The following is a 16846-nucleotide window of genomic DNA, read 5'->3' as shown; positions in this document are numbered from 1 at the left end:
TTAATGTGAAAGCATTTGGTCTATTTCTGTTTCTATTTGGGATGAATTTGAATAACCTCTAACACTGGAAAAGTAGATCCAAACTTGACAGCTCTCCCTCCTTCTGTTTAGGGTCTAAACTAAAATGACGTGTCCCACAACCCCTTGATTTTGGTGTATCAAACTGGAGAGAAACACTACAGTCTGTATCCAATATCTCTTTCTAATGCTAACAAAAGCTGTCCATTGGGAAAGACTCTATAGTTGCCTGGTAAGAATATGTTGCTCTTTATCATCAAGGGAGACAAATATTTGCTGAGACTTTGTTAACCTCATGCATACTAAATAATTTCACATGGTGAAAGATGTGAAAAACACTGTTGCTGTTATTTGTTGCCATAGCAACTCACAGTTGTTTTACTCTCCAAAACACTCTAAACCGCCTATGTAAATATTTTCATACTAATAAAATTAAGATCAGGAAGTGAAAGATCAAAATGATAAAATAATATTTTAACAAATCTTGGCCAATTTTATTTTTTACTGGGTTCTTACAACAGTTAGATTTCTGTGTCCCTATTTAGGCACCTAGATAAGTTATTTGATTTTCCAAAGCTGATAAGTACCAAGATGTTTTCACTAAAATATAGACTGAATTTAACTTTAGGCACTTGTTTGTTAAAAAAATCTCAGGCGTCTATTTTTCTACTAATTCTAAAACACAGAATAATGTTAGTTCTACAATTTACAACCTATCTCCAGCCCTGTAAAAAATTCTATGTCTGTTCTAATGAATTGGGCCCCAATAATAAATGTCATGTACAACGTGTAATATTGGCGTAAGTAATTAATCAGAAACTGTGAGCCAAGATTCCATGGCTGCAGGGAACTTATTTTTGATGCCAAACTATTTTTTATTTCACCAAAGATGACAGCAAACATAGCAGTAATTCGTAACGAGAGCAGCAGTCTAGAAAAGACTGCATGAATCAAAAAAGATTGTAAAAATACAGCATGACGCTTCCATTTTGCTAAGGATATTGTAAATAAAACTACTTTTCCCTCTATCAGAAGAGACTTCATCCTAGCAGATTTACATTCACCTTGTTGTATGCCTTGGAAGAAAATCGGGCTACTTCAGATGCAGGCAAGTTACCGCTCAACAGCTACCTATAGGTGTTTACTCCTCATGTTCTGCAGTGGTCTGGGGCTTTTTATGGTAACATGTCAAGGTACTTCCTCATAAATATTTAAAATACTTCCCAAATCTGGGGCTGAGGGGTATGAATCTATCGTGCTTGTTGATGGATTAAATTACTTGGTTACTTCAGACCTTCACCGCTTTCCAACCATTACTTCAAAAATCAAGCCAACACATAAGCTGTTCAAATCAATCTTTTATCATAGCACCACTGAACTTACTGGTTTGGCCAGAACTGGAAGTACCGCTGCCTACACTGTACAAGAAATTATCTAAAACTATGATTACCAACCATCATCTAAGTACTGAAACAGATTTCTTCCAGGCACTCTGGAGTAATCAATACAAAACATATTTACTAAAAAAGTGTAATTTCATATTAACTTAATTAAATTACAGCAAAACAGATTTAAGCCTCATTTGTCAGTTTAGCTTTTTCTTTTTTTGATATTTTCATAGTTAGAAGCTAAATTAGCTTAAATCCTTTTAAATGTAGTTATACAAGGGATAAGCATAGATTGAGCAAAGCTAATTTCTAAACAGGCTCTAGCTGAACAGGTGCAACTCACATATAGAAAATCCATTTTCTGCCAACAGAAAGCTGCAGAAACCAAGTAGAATTTTGTTTTTAAACAAACGCTGACCTTTTTAGTCATTATTTACTAAAAATGTGTTAAAATCTGAAAATATAAAATGGCTTACGAAATGCCCTGTCCTTATGAGATCTGTAGATGTAGTTCTTGACTCAGACGGATAAAATTTATTAAAGCCCAAAAGACAAAACTGGTGCTCTCCTAAGGTTTTTGCACTACTAACTGTCAGAATTTCTTCTCTCCCAAACACAATAGTTTGATAGTAATAGATATATGCCCCAGAGTACATTAAAATCTAAAAGCAGTTGAGAAGAATCTTCATGACTCTGCAACCCCCAACTGTACTAATGAGGAGTCAGGAATATTTATGGCATTTACCACTGACAGCCTGAGGAGTTTCACCTTCTCAAGGCTCATCGTTCCCCCTGGCCATGCATTAGCTGCAAAAATCTGTCTTAAAGCTGAAAAGAAATGCAAGGAGCTCTGATTTCCCAGGTGAGATTTTTTTTTCTTTTCTCAGTGTTTTACTGCACTTCTGTGTAAAAATGAAATAAAGATGAGCTTGTGATACACACTTCTACAGTTTAATAGATCTGCTGGGTATTCTGAGAGAATAACCTCTCTCTCTGTAGCCCCAGAGCTACAGCAATCGCTACAGGAGTCCCTGAGCAGCAGGAGGAGGAAGAGGTTTGAGGAAGCAGGGCTGACTAGGTAACGTATTTAAAAACAGGTATATGGGAGGGGCTGACCATAGCAATCTGGAGGTCAGCTGAAGGGGAAGCATCAGTGGTTGAAAACAGTGGAATGAGTTACTGGGGGGAGGCTTGGGTAAACAACGTGAAGCTTGGTGCATCTTGCACAGCAGAGCCATTCTGCCCATGTTTCCCAGTGCTTCCTGGCTTGTCTTCCTTGTACGCATATCCTTCTCCTTACGCATCTACCTCCTTCTGTTCCCTCTTTTATCTCTCCACGCTCCTTCTCTGCACTAAGCGTTGGTGGGAGAAGGAGGGAAGCAGTGAAGTCCCCCACATCCCTGGCTGCCCAGGGCTGCAACACCTGGATGCCTGTGTCCGACTTCATGATAAGTAGCTGTTGCTGGACCAGGCTGCTCTCATGATCTTGCTGTCTTCCATCAGGGCTCTGATTCTCCCTCTTTTCCAATGTAGGTCTACACAGAAGACTGATTTTTTTTTTTCCCCCCTCATTCACATTCCTTCTCTACACCTTTCCTCCAGCCTCTCACTGACATCTCTCCTTGTCCTTTCAGCAGGTAATACAGTGCTTCCTGGATGAGTCCCAAAAAATTGCCACGTTTCACCCACACCAACATAGCGCAATCTTTGGAGCATCCAGATGTAAAGAAGATTCAGCTTCCCTCTGCACAGCACGGAATAGTAGATCCCTTACAAATTTATCCTGCAAACTACTTTTGCAATAAGTTAAGCCGATAGAGATTTATGTCAACCTGGAAATGGTGCAAATTTGAAAAAAACAAACTCTTGGAACTGGAAACGTTTTTAAGAAAAATGATTCGGCTTTAAGAGACCATTTAAGTCCTCTAAAATTGAAACTGCAGATCCAGCAGGAAGATTTAATACACTGGAACCAGTGGACTGCACTCTCTTCAGCAACATGCAGGCTTGTCTGCCTGCACAAATCAGTGTGCTGTAGCACAATGGAGAGAATTTATGCCTCATTAAAAATAAATAAATTCATACTGAGGAATAAAGCTCTATGTTCAAACACAGGCATAAAGCTCTAAAGTCTTGAAAATGAATTTGCTCCTGTAGTCTTGTACCCCATCTTCACCCTTCAGTTGATATTCCTCATGGGACTTTGGCACAGAAGGTGCCTCATGGCAGTTTAGTTTGAGTTTGAGAAATAAACAGGGGCTTGCCAATGTGAAAGTTGAAAGATTAATATACTGAAGCAGCCTTAACACTGTCAAGGTGTCACTTGAGTCATGAAACTACAGAAACCTGGAAGGCAGCATGGCAGGCCCTTTGTCTTTTTACAGATTGTATAGATGCAAAATCCTCTCTTTCTCCCTTGAAAAAAATGTTCTGTGAGGCTTATCTTACAGTCCTCCTTCTTGCTCCCATCTGTGAGTTTCTATTTATGAAAAAACAGCATGCCCCAAAGGTGTGGTTTTCACGTACTGCATGAAGAGGAAAGAAGCTCAATGTATCAGCAAGAATTAATTTCTAGAGCAGGAGGGGGGAGAATTACTGCCTAGCCAGAGAGGACTGAAAATCAGTAACTTGTAATAGTTAATAGCTGTACAGAAATAAATACACTGTTCTAGCTTTTCTGTTACTGACAACAACCAACCCAATGATTCATTTACCATGTGCAGAAAACCAAATATTGCCCTGGGGGTTCCTATAAAAGCAAAAGTATTTTTGGCAGAGCTGTATCTGTCTCTTTTACACGGAACTACATTTCAAAATGTACCTTTCTGTCCTCTACTTAACTGGCCTGCAAGTTTTTATGGTTCTTTTGATAAGTATGTTACGAAGTCTTACAACTGAAAAACCCATCCCAGAGTTTGAGGAATTTTAAGCTGAGAAAACTGATGCTCTTAGCTCTAAGTGACTTTGAAAACAATTACGAGCACTCGTATCTTCATTACAATGGAGTAAGACAAAAATTACTAGGCTGATAAGAAGTCCTGCCTAGTTTACTAAGGAGGTATGGAACTCAGCTAAGTATGTCTAGTTCTGTACTTATTTTACATATGTATTAGTAATAAAATTAATATTATATTTCATTATTAAGCCACAGAATTTTATTAACATTATACAACCAGTACCTGATAAAAACTTTAGTTCCTAATTGTGCTTACCTCCTAACTGGAATTTTCCCATTTGTGTTTGTTAGAAAGGCCAGCTTCATCCAGCTGAAATTGAGAATGAAATATTTTTAAAATACTATTTATTAAAACTGGGATCTAGATACATATATTTAGATTAAGATTATTGCCATGTCTGTGAAATGAGTACAAACAAATAATTGTTCTGTAATAAAAACATTTTTCTGTAACCTTTTAGTGCTTGAGGCAGAGCAGTTCTGTAACTGTAAAGGCAAAAAGAAGGCAGCCCAAAAGAATCAGTACATCAATTAACACGAGCGTGAAGACAAAAGAGACTTATGGGGTTTTGTCTGCATATGCATCAATGAAAGAACAAACCATACAAATAATTAAAACATAGAATATCAATAAATCGAATGAACAGCTATAAATTCTCTTATAATTTCTCCTGGGTAGGTGCCAGATAGAGACTTGAGACCTCTTCTGGTCACAATGAAAGATAAACTGTAAACTAATTTATCACCATTTTCTTTATTACACTGTTTTGTGATTGCAAATGTTGAACTATGAAAAACAAAATATTTTTTTTTTAAATTCCAAGAAGGAAAATACAAGGACAGAAAAATAAAGGAGAAAGAAGAGGAAAGAAAGTGACTTACTGTTTCTTAAGACATGTCATTGGACTGACATTGTTAGCTCTAAAGTTATGTATGATGGATCCAAGCCCTTCTACCCATTGCTGAAAAACACAAAAATACAGAAACACCAAGTTAGGAAAACTGAAGAGGGAAAAAGTAGGAAAGTTTGTCTTGTGGGAAGTTTCTTCTTCCTTGCAGCTATGGATAATGTTAACAACCTGAGTTGAGGAAAAAAACTGCCCACTTCACAGTCTGTAACGCCATGGAAAAGTCCAGCCACATTTTACCCATTACTATTTCATCCTTCACTAAACAAAGCGATTGTGCTTTCCATTCTTCCAAGTACTACATGTAACATAAGCGGCGCTATTAAAACAGTTTATTGCCAGCAAAGGCAAGCGGTCCATTGACTGATTTATTAAGCCTTCTATTCATAGCCTGTATAAACATATGCCTCCCTTTCAGTTGTGGATGGCAATATTAGCTATTACTAAGCAACATTATACAATATGGGATGGCATATTTAACTGGTCCAGTTTTAGAAAAAGGAATGAAACAAAATATTAATACGCTAGAGCAAACCACAGGGAGGTACAATTGTTCTGTGACGCTGACCTCATCTAACACCCTGTTACATATTCAAATCCTCCCTGCTTTCTTGCTTTCATCCTTAAAAAGCAAAACTCCAGCAATCAGTGGGATGACTTTCAGCCAACAGCAGCATTACAGCACTTACTTATGTAATTCCTTTTTGTGGATATGGTTTTCTACTATAGCTTGTACCTAGACTTTGCAGTACTGTATAGAAGAAGCTTAAGGATTAAGTCCTAACATGAACACTCATTGATTTCAGCAAGAACCCTGGCAGGACAAAGCTACAGGAAGAGAAAAAATGACAGCGCTACAAGCCAAGTTCGATCTCAATTATACTATTATAATACTAGGATAACCTAACAGATAATTTACACTGGTGGAACTGAGATGGGATTTGGTCCACTGCTTAACATTAACCTTATGAATAAAAGAAGCTTCTTGCTTCTGGCCAAATTCTGTGCATGCAGCTTGAACTGACTTGGGTAGGATCCAGAATTTGACACTTATAAAGAGATGCAGATGAGTACATTTTTCTTTTAATGAATGAGTGCTGTACATCTGCAAAACAGATGAAAAAAAATCATCATTTTTATAGGCGGAATACTAACGTCTTTGGAAAATGGCATGTTGTAAACTGCAGGCAGTAAATCCCTATGGGCTAAAACAAGGTCAAAGGTGTCAATTCAGCAGATAAACACACTTAAGCAGACCCTTGTACTCATGACACATTACAAGCACATCACAACCTTCTATTTAAACAAGAAATTGTTAATCAGACTCCCTTAAAATGTAACTTATAAATCTATTTTGCTTTAGGAAAAGTAGCGATTTATTATGACATTTATTAATATTTAAATATTCCTTTTCAAATTATCCTTTTTAAGAAATACTGTATAAAATACGCATACAAATAGAGTAAGTGTGTATCTGAGAATTATTTGAAAACAGAAGTCTGACTTATGAGAAAAGCTAGCATTTGGGGGTTTCTCAGGTGAGTTTTTGTGCTTGAAAGCAACCCACCAGTAACAGTCTGCCCTCCCGTTTCTCTTTTCCCAACTGCATGAATAAGATGATGTAGTAGTCATAGTATGGATGTCCTGTCTAGGGATATAAAGAAAGCAAGGTTCATGGGGAGAGATAATATTATTTATTGGAATTGATATAACTGGAAGCCATTGATAGACTTAGGGAATACTTACCTTTTCCTACAAATGTTCCCTCACCTAAGCTGATACAGGAATAGCACTTGTGATAATTTCAGGACAAATGCCTGAATAAGTCTTACGTGTATTTCAATCTCCTAGAACTGTCAAAAATCCAACTATCATCATTCAGCTATCACCAATTATCTATGTTTGGGGTTGTTTGGGGTTTGTTTGGTTTTGGTTTTTAAACAGTAAAATGTAACATTACTGCTGCATTAACACTGTTAGAGCTATACAAAAATTTATCCTCATATGATCTGGATTAGTCTGTAGTCCCTTAAAAGCTCCTCAACCTTTCAACACTGACCCATAAAGTGAAATGCCATATGCACTGCAAACGAAAAACCCTTGCAAAATTAAATTATGCAAAATGCACGTTCAGTCTTTCAAAACTCCCATTTTTTTTTTCTGCTAAAAAATGCCATTGCTGCAGTACTCGTAATGTCAATAGGAAAGAAACACGCAGAGATCCATTCTGATTTGAAGGCAATGGATTGCAACTACACCAGATATAACAAAATCTAACATTTAAAAGTAAGGTTACCCAGCACTCTGTTCTGAAGTTACTTCTGTACATCAAGAACAGCTGCCAAAAAGGAACACTGCTAGAAAAAAAAACAAGTATAGAGAGAAATCAATACGCTAACCACTTACCAAGTAATTTCTTTGCAGGAATTGTCCTGATGATTCCCATTTTAGAGGGCTCCCTAATCTTTGTTCAATGATAATGCCCTTTCCTGATAGAGATGCCAAATCAGGAACTGCATTCTCTTACACCAGAAGAGAAAAGAAGTAGAGCCAAACACTGATAAGCCACAAAAACATCACATCTCTGCTGGCACCAAGCAAGAGAGTAACCTAAGAGTCTCTGTCCATCTATGAATCATCTTTACATTGGCATCATGTCCCCTGGGCAAGGCACGGCAGTTCCAGAGACATGTTTGCCTGTCTGTTCCGCACCACACAGCTGCACTACAATGTAGCATCTGGCTGCTTGCACTTCAGTTTGGGGCTAAAGCAGTTTCTGGAGCCTTTCATCAGATACTCCCCACAGTTACCAGCTGGCCCCAAATTAACTTGGAATAAGAGAGCTGAGGGAAAAAAAAATGCTTCTGGATCATGAACATGCTATATAGAAGCAAAATGGCACAAGATGAAAAAATTTCCTCATCCATAGATTAATATACAGGCTCAGAGCAACACATTCAAACTCTTTGTCCTTCTGAGCCAGAGCAGTCTCCAAATAACAACTATCTTCATAATCACTTTTAAGGCACTGTGATCCAGTGCACAGATATTCACAAAATATCCAAAGCCTGAATACTCTGACAAATGTCAAACTGGCAATATTTTGCTTTCTCGACAACAAACCATTCCCAGATTTAATGTACGCTTGTCTGATGACCTTGTGGGAGGGATGAAAGAAAAGCTCAGATTTTTCTCAGCTAACATGCTACGAAGAATATAGCAGCAGCCTTGCTTGTATGCTATGACAGCACTCCTTATTTTACAGACAAAGCTGAAAGACCTGTAAACCTGTGTAAGTAAACAGGGACAAAGATCCTCAATTCTCTTCTTTCGTGCTCAGCATTTCCAAATCACTACCTCTCCAGAAAAGGAAAATCCTATAACGAGATGAAATTCTGAAATGAGGTAGATGGGAAAGACTTCGCTTGGGTCTTACAGAAAGTAGAGTTACAAAATGTTTTTGATAGAAATACAGGATACATTTGATTCTTACCGATGCTAGTGCTAAATATTTTCCGATTTTCAAAATACGGCTCAGTACCTTTCATCTGTCAATGTAACTCCCGAATGGCTCTCTATATACCAAGAATTATTCCAGATTCATAAAAACGAGGAATCTGGGCCCTGCTATCTAATCCTAGAGAAACAACCACCATGAAAAGAAACAAAAACTAAGACAAGTCCTTAGGCTGACACAACAGGCCAAAATCTAAGTACACTGCAAGCTGGAATAAGCAGACTGTTGTTTTTCTCTAACAAGGTCCAACATCATCGAATATCTCTATAAGGAGAAGGCGTAAGAAAAATTGATTGAAGAAGCACTCCCTCAGTTTTTGCTGTAGTACTCAAACGCTTCCGAGGCACTCAGTGACTTTGCGTTAGCTGGGGTTCATCGATGAAACACAGGCAGCAGTGGCAGGGTGCACAGATAAGTTTGACCTCTCAGCTCTCTTTTAGCCATCAACCTCTCATTTAGGAGGGTTAAAAAGGACAAAAATTATGAAAGGCTAAAAAACCACTGTAACCTACAGCTGATGAAATTCTAGATAAGGTCATCCATGGCTTATTTATAGATGAGGTCACTATTATCCAGACCTCTTGAGATGATTTTACCTTCACTTTTTCAGTGCAGCCTCTCCACAGTTCACTCTACTTAATTCAAGCATCGGGGACGCTGGGGAGGCAAGGAGGCATTGCCGTCTGATTTTGGTATTCAGTGCCTGTGACTGGCTGTCAGAGTCAAGGGCTTGATAGCTTGAAGGTTCAGGAAACCCGCGGAGAATAGAACCATCTTTCCCAACTCTTACCAAGACAGGCACGGCCTGGCAGCATTCCCTGGTACTTTGCCCTCATTCAGCGATGCTGTGACCAGTAGATGTCCCTCTTCTCTCAATGCAAAAGTAATTTCTGTTCTATGAAAATTACCATATCTCTAACGTATGAGACAGCAAAAGCAAGGAGACTAGACTAGTGATGGCATAAAACTTATCCCCTACCTGACCAACTGCAGCACAGACTTGCAGGATATTGCTGTGAAAGTTCTGTTACGAAGATAAAAGGGTCTCTTCCGACTTTCAAGTATTTCATCTGGAAAGCTGATGCTCACACAAACACTCTCTATTGGGAGCTGCCTGATGTGTCCAGACTGCTTCCACCCTTCAACAAAGCTTTCCATCCCGGAATGACTTTTCCAGCATTGGAGGGGTCTACTCCGAAAGCAGCTGGAAAACTCACCTTGGCTACTTTTGTATACAGACTAAGACAAACACAGTGGAGCTTTACACAGTGAAATCGACCTCCTGGCTACGGAGAACCAGGGCTGAAGTTTTCAATTTACTGATAACTCCAGGTGGCATAGCCAAGAAAGAACACAAAAAAGCAGAAAAGCAAGCACATTGAAATCACAGACGCTTAACTGCAGACCGGCTAGGATATGAAGATTTCTCTAGGGAACATGGTATTACATACTTGCCACAGGGCTACCTGAACACGAAAGCAGCGGTCATATGTTTAATACAGTCATAGTTTAGAAATGTTTATTATGTAGGTTATGAGACATAAGCAACGTACTACCATAATGGGACACAGCGAACAGCAGTTGACTGTAGTTCTGTTCACGTATGTTCTGCAGGTTTCTTGGGAAGTTTTGCTTTGAAACATCAGAACAAACCAAAGCTATGGTAAAACAGAACTTTTCTGTAATGTGACTGTGGGATATTCCTGTTGGAATCTTCTGCTACCTTCTAGCTGCCCTCCTAGCAATCTGATTTGGGCAAATAATTAATAGCTTGTTTCATGGAAAAAAAAAAAATCAGGGTCAACTGAAACAGAACTTTTCTGTAAGTCAAAAAGAGCCATATAGTAGAAACAGCAACAAAAACGATCAGCCTGGAGTGCTTCATCTTACCAAAAACATGGTGGTCCATTTAACTACTTTAAACAAACTGAAATAGATTTAAAATTGAAAAATACTCTTCCAATTGAAAAGCTGAGAAGTTTAAGAATGTCAAAATGAAATGCTTTCAACTGCAGTCATCTTCAATGTCATATTATGAACTGTATGATAAAGCTTACATTTTACCTTTAAGTTGTTTGTCAGCATATGAGTAATAAAGCAATTCAGCACGTGCTATTCATTCTGGTGCCTCACAGGTTAGCCATTAATGTGTGATTCACTGTCTCACTGAGTAACACACCTGAAGAAAATATCTATTTTCTATCAAATCCAGCTATGCCAGTATAAAATGTTACTCCGCTCTCCTTCTCACCCTGTCTCCCCCGTGGCTGCTCCCATCCCTACCTACTGTCAGTGGAATGGCGTGCATCAGGGTATCTTGAACACCGGTGTGAGCTCTGCCCGTAAATAAGCGATGTGAGCTTAACCCTATGGCTCTTCCTTGAAGTGAATTTGGAGTGTTCACCCCTAATAAAGTTCACATAAAGTCCTCTGCCAGCAGGGCAGCGGGAACAGTACTTTCTGGCAGAAGGGCAGAAACTATCAGCTGGAGAGATGGTCCTTCCCAACAACACAGCTGGATCTGGGAAAGAACAGCTGTCAGGACAAATTTACCCCTGGTATGCAGTAATATTAAAGACTAAAAAGAGCTGACATGACTTAGGTTAATCTTTTAAGTTGAACTCCTTAAGGCATTGCCAAAGTGGATAAGCAAAGATGACAAGAAGTCCAGATTTTGCGTTGCTGAACTACAACTGCTTTATTGGACTTATGCCAGAGCTTTGGATAGGCAGCCTACATGCCACGCACTAAGGCCTCACAGCAGCACTACATCGCTTCTCCACTAAAGGAAATTTGCCCCCAAATACTCAATGGCCTTTTCAAATGCCCTAGATTGAGGAAAGCAGATTATCAGATTACTAGGTCACAGAACGTCCATCTGGGAAGGAAAAAAGAAAAATACACACATGCGCTCACACCTCTAGTATATGTGCGTGTGTGCGCTTTAATTTTAGCTCACACTAATTTATATAACCTGATTTAATCAGAATTCCAAACATTAGATTTTAAATTCCACCTTTTACAGTCACTCTCTACTACCACAGTGGAGTTGCTTTAGGAGTGAACCTTGACAGCTGCTTGCAATCAGAGACACTACACCCTATTTTGTGGTTGTTTTGTTTTAAGAGTGGAAATGAAAACCAATTTCTCAGCTGAAAACACCAATAAAATTTAAGTAGATAGAATGTAAATACCAGAGTTGGAGCTTGGAGACAAGTCGAGAGATAATAAACACACTCTTGTTGTTGGAATAACTATACTTGGAGCTCAGTGATGACTTGGCCAGACCTGCTGAGCACATCACCACAAGATGCAGAGGAACGTGGGGCTGCCCCAGCGCAGAGATGATGACAGAATACGACGGACAGCCTGTGCCGAGCCCTGCCTGGAGGGGAGGGTTCGCCCCTGCCCACAGCAGGCAGCAGCTCTGTGCATGCCCACCAGCCACAGTTGGGGCATCCCTAAGGGACTGCCCCCACACTCTGCCACCCTGTCCTATGGGACCTGGCAGAATCTGCTTCCCACTGATACCACTCCTTACATGGGTACTCTGAAGAAGCCAGGAACTTGCACTGATTTTCTTCTTTGTCATGGTTACTCAGCTCCATTATAACCCAGCCTTCAGTGAGTAACAATTACTTCTTTTCCATTTGTAAATTATTATCTACAGAAGCACAATACCTTTTTGCCCTCCTTCTGGGCTTTTGTATTGGGATCTGTCACTAAATTCCCTTGTTTTAAAGGGTCCCAATCAGGTGCCAACCAATCCTGACTTTGGTTTATCCGAGGAAGGGACAGAAGATATACAGCAAGTAATGCTCACCTTCCTCACGGCAACAGGGGAAAACAGCAGAAACCACTGCAGATGCATCCCTGACACATATCTGGGTTGCTTAAGCTACAACCATTGCCCCTTTTCCTCCAGACTCTTGCCTCTGTCATTTCCCAAGGGGGGCTTACTTTTGAACGTGGATTAAATCAAGGCCTATTTTAAACTGCAGTTAGTAGCTGCATAGCTAATTAATGCCACACAAAAAGATTCTCTTCTTCTAGAGGAGATTTACTATGTCTGAGAAGAAAGATGTCTTCTCATGAACAAAACAGGGAAAATTAAGCAGGAACAGCTCTATGTGCAGATAACTCCTAGAAAATTTTATTTTAGCACAGAAGTATAGTAGCAAGTTGATGTACTTACCATATAGGAAAAGCCAATACAGTACAGACCAAATGACTTCCCATATGCCCATAAACCCGGCAAAGGCAACTTAGAAAGCTCTACATTGGTTTTGGCTTGATCTACTTTACCCTCTCCCTTGTGCCTCAAACATATCAGATCAGGTGGATCTCCACTGTTGACAAGTTCTGGATATATATTTTGGTGGAAAGACTCCCAAATGCAGGACACTCACATTTATGGGCCTCTCAGCACCCACCCACAAGCTGACTGCAGCATGACACACTATTTTTGGTAAGCCTCTTGGCGGTTAATGAAGCAGTAGATCTTTTAGACAGTATAATTAGCTCACCTGTTGAGACAGTCTATGTAACTGGCCAACATGCTCCTCAGAAACCAATTAGTCTAGTCTAATACAGTTTACTGAGATCTAAGGTGGCTAAGAAACTTAATTCCAACTTTCTGTTTTCAGAATAAATCAGAGACACTGTTGGGTTAAGTATAAAAGTGAATGCTGCCAGCATCTCCTTTTCTTTGCTTCTTAAATGTTTTCAAAACATAACTGTGGCATGTTATTTCCCTGAAAGCCTGCTGAAAATACACACAGTAAAATCAATTTAGTGTACCCATGTAAGTTACACAAGTATTTCTCCTATCATGGAGTTTACTCAGTACTGCCAGTGTTTAAAGAGGTATGGATCCAAAGCAATGAAAAATCAACCAGGTCTGCCAAGGGATTTAGTGATGCTGCATTCAGCAAAGAGATACTCAGTTTTAAAGGAGGGGATTTAGCAGGTGTGTGTTACTGATCACTATTCAGTGTTTATCTCACAGGCAAAACAGATTATAATATACCGTAAGTACATACAATCAGCAAAGCAAAAAATGTGTATTTTTAAAATCCCTTGAGTCTCTGGATCAAAGCTAGTAGCATACTATCAGTACTCTGGATCACGTTTCTCAGAGCAGTTTACAGCAGATAGATCGAGTACCAGGCTTTGGTGGAGCCACAGAACTTGCATTGTGTACTGCAATCTTAAACTCTCAGGAAAGATGACGTGTAAAAAAAGCACCATTGTTTTCTTAAAACCATTCCATGTCAATGGGAAACAGAAAAGAACCTGGGTACACTGGAATCCCCTTAACTGTAGAGAATTTTCTTTCCTGCTTTTGTCGTTTCAAATAATATGAACCACACAATACAATTAGGTTATCGCTGAACAAAATTTTGGAGGGCTGAGCAACACCCACCAGGAAAACGAAAGTAATTGCACTTCCCTTCAGTATCCCTGTGTGTTACAGATCCACTGCATGATCGTCACATAGTCTGCTGTACAAGCCCCACACAGAGGTACTCAACGACTGAGGGAATGCCATGTCCTATATTTAATGGTCTCAGTGTCTACTTCTGATAAATCACCGTGCACGCAGAGGCTGATAAAGTCCCTATTTCCTTTCACCGTGGCACGCAGACGTGTTACAGAATGCTCCAAACAGATGTTTGCTGTCCTTTTGTAGAGCGTGGCAGCAGACATTAAAACAGGTATTTCAGTCAGCCAAGCAGCCTGACTTACTCAGGAAGAACAACTGAATACTGCTGAGGAGCTCTTTTTTTTTTTTTTTTTTTTTTTTTTTTTTTTTTTTCAACCCCCACACACTGTTTAATTGTGAAATACCTTGGCTATTTCCGTGTTTTCCGCTACCATGAAAGTGAAGCTGATGTTCACCAGATCTGTGCCACTGCAAACACACACTATTCGTCCTTCCAACTCATTTTCTGATTTTCCAACAGCCTCAAGCGCAGTTAGTATTTTGGGATCCTGTTAAACAGAATAAATAACTTGTTACATTTGCAATACTTTTCTTATGCAATGCACTATAGTAGAGATGCATTTCCATCTCCATTTACATCAACACCTTTAAACCTTTGCCAATCATCTTAAATGAGTGCTCTCACTTGGAATTACTGTGTGTAAACCTGAAAAACAATATATTCTAACAATTGGGAACACAATTGTGAGAACTCAGAAGTAAATGAAGTATTTTAAATATATTTTAGAAAGCTAAATTAGAAATTACATGTATTTTCATCATGAAAAAGAAAAATTAATCACTCCAAGGACTGGAAATAGAGGAACAGTATTAATCTCTGAGTAAATTATTCCCATCTAGTTAAGATGATAGTTATAATTATATAATTATGATCTGTGTGACTTTTTGGCTGTGTCTTAACGACACGTCGCACAAGCTGGTATCTCTGCTGAGGGTCAAGGGCAATAGATTTAATGGGCATAAAGAGCAAGTTACCTATGTAAAGACAGAGGTGAAGTCTGAAGAATATTGGTATGGTTGTCAGCACATGAAGCATGGGGTTGTCTGCACCACCACTTCTCATGCCCCTTCTCAATGGGGAAAAGATTTTAGTCTATGGATTCCCAAGAGAACTACTAAGAGATAGTTATCTGTTACAGTTAACACAGAAACACTTAACACATGAAAGTGGAAATGCAGAGGTGTTAACAGGTACCTTGCTTCACAACAAATCTAAACTAAAGGCCTGGAGGAGTGAGGCCCAGAATTCGCTTCAGAAAATTCTATGTATCCCTTCTGAAGAATACCACTGAAAATATTTCCAAAGTTTTGAGTCTCTCCAGAACTCCTAGCTAGTACTTCTGTTGATATTCTTCAAAATGGCAGACAGTGACCAGCTGCCCTCTCTGACCATCGCACTGTATAAAGAGGGATACAAACAAAACTTTCTACATTTTATGTCAATGGAGCAAGAAACAACAAATTTTAAACAGATAGGAACAAAATTTGGAATATGAAACATTTTTTTCCTGATCCCCAAAACAAGTATCACAATACACTGTTACAAAAATAATTAAAAACTCCTGATACATGCTCTTAATGTCTGTTGTTCAGCTTTCATGGCATCCTGAAAGCTGAGCACTGTACTACATCAGAAAGACCAGATGACAGAACCTTCCCACTGCAATCACACCAAATTACTTGACTTTAAAAATTAAAATTTTAGACTGTGATTACAAAATAAAAGCTGTGCTGCTGATATTTTTAGAAGAAATTAACTTCATCCTGCATTTCATCTTCAGTTTAAATATTCTCTGTTTAAATGATGAAGAGTATAAACTAACTACAGAGTACCTTTGGTACGGCTCCAAAACGAACACTGTTGATTAGGGAGCATTCCAATACCTGTCCTTCCTGAAACGGCAAAAAAAGGTAGAAGTTCAAAGGTCTGTTGACATATGGCTCCATTAGGAACTGCAGCAAAAATAAACAATGAATCTTATTTGCAAACACTGTTAATTAACACTAGACAGTCTATTTCCTTTTTATTTCAGTTAATTCCCCCTTAAATACTTCACTTCTGTCAATTGTAAAAGAATAGGGCTAAGGCTAGTTTTGTAAATAAACTAACACAGTATTTTAGCTTTTTAAAAACTAGCCAGAATATAAACCAAGTGCAATAGTATCTAATATATATTCCTCACATAATTGTAATATACCTTTCCTTCACTTTTCCAGCTCAGAAAAAAGCCAAATTCATCCACTTGGAAGAGACAGTTGCTTTCAAAGACAAAAGATTCCTATAGAAAAGAAAATACAGACCATTATTTTAGTCAGTTTGACAAATGCCATAGATTTATTTATTGTTCAAAAAGAAAAGAGAGAAGGCAGGCTTTTAAAAAATGATCATTTTTAATGATTTGCCTTTTTGCTGCCATTTGAGACATCGGGATGCACTTAATTAATATTTTCCTATTTTTTTTGCATCTATGAAGATTTGTACTGTTTAGTAAAAGCAGTAATTCTTACCTAATCAAAACCTTTAAATGGAACTTCAAAAAATTATTGAAAAAT

General features: G+C 38.7%; 1 protein-coding gene across 5 annotated transcripts in view; it reads right to left on the bottom strand.

Annotated features, from left to right (window-relative positions):
• Positions 1-16846, bottom strand: part of PLCB4 (phospholipase C beta 4) — a 208890-nt gene that overhangs the window by 71369 nt on the left and 120675 nt on the right. For all 5 annotated transcript variants that reach the window (XM_087775128.1, XM_087775126.1, XM_087775127.1 and 2 more), the window contains 5 exons: positions 16492-16572; positions 16127-16186; positions 14638-14781; positions 5245-5324; positions 4619-4672 (listed from right to left, as the gene is read on the bottom strand). In XM_087775128.1, coding sequence (XP_087631254.1) covers positions 4619-4672; positions 5245-5324; positions 14638-14781; positions 16127-16186; positions 16492-16572 — 419 coding nt within the window. The remainder of the gene's footprint in view (positions 1-4618; positions 4673-5244; positions 5325-14637; positions 14782-16126; positions 16187-16491; positions 16573-16846) is intronic.

This window comes from Nipponia nippon, unplaced genomic scaffold, assembly GCF_047370975.1.
Source record: "Nipponia nippon isolate SJK-2023a ecotype South Korea unplaced genomic scaffold, ASM4737097v1 scaffold_4, whole genome shotgun sequence".
In the NCBI taxonomy this organism is placed as follows: Eukaryota; Metazoa; Chordata; class Aves; order Pelecaniformes; family Threskiornithidae; genus Nipponia; species Nipponia nippon.
This window is presented reverse-complemented; position numbering and strand designations above follow the sequence as displayed.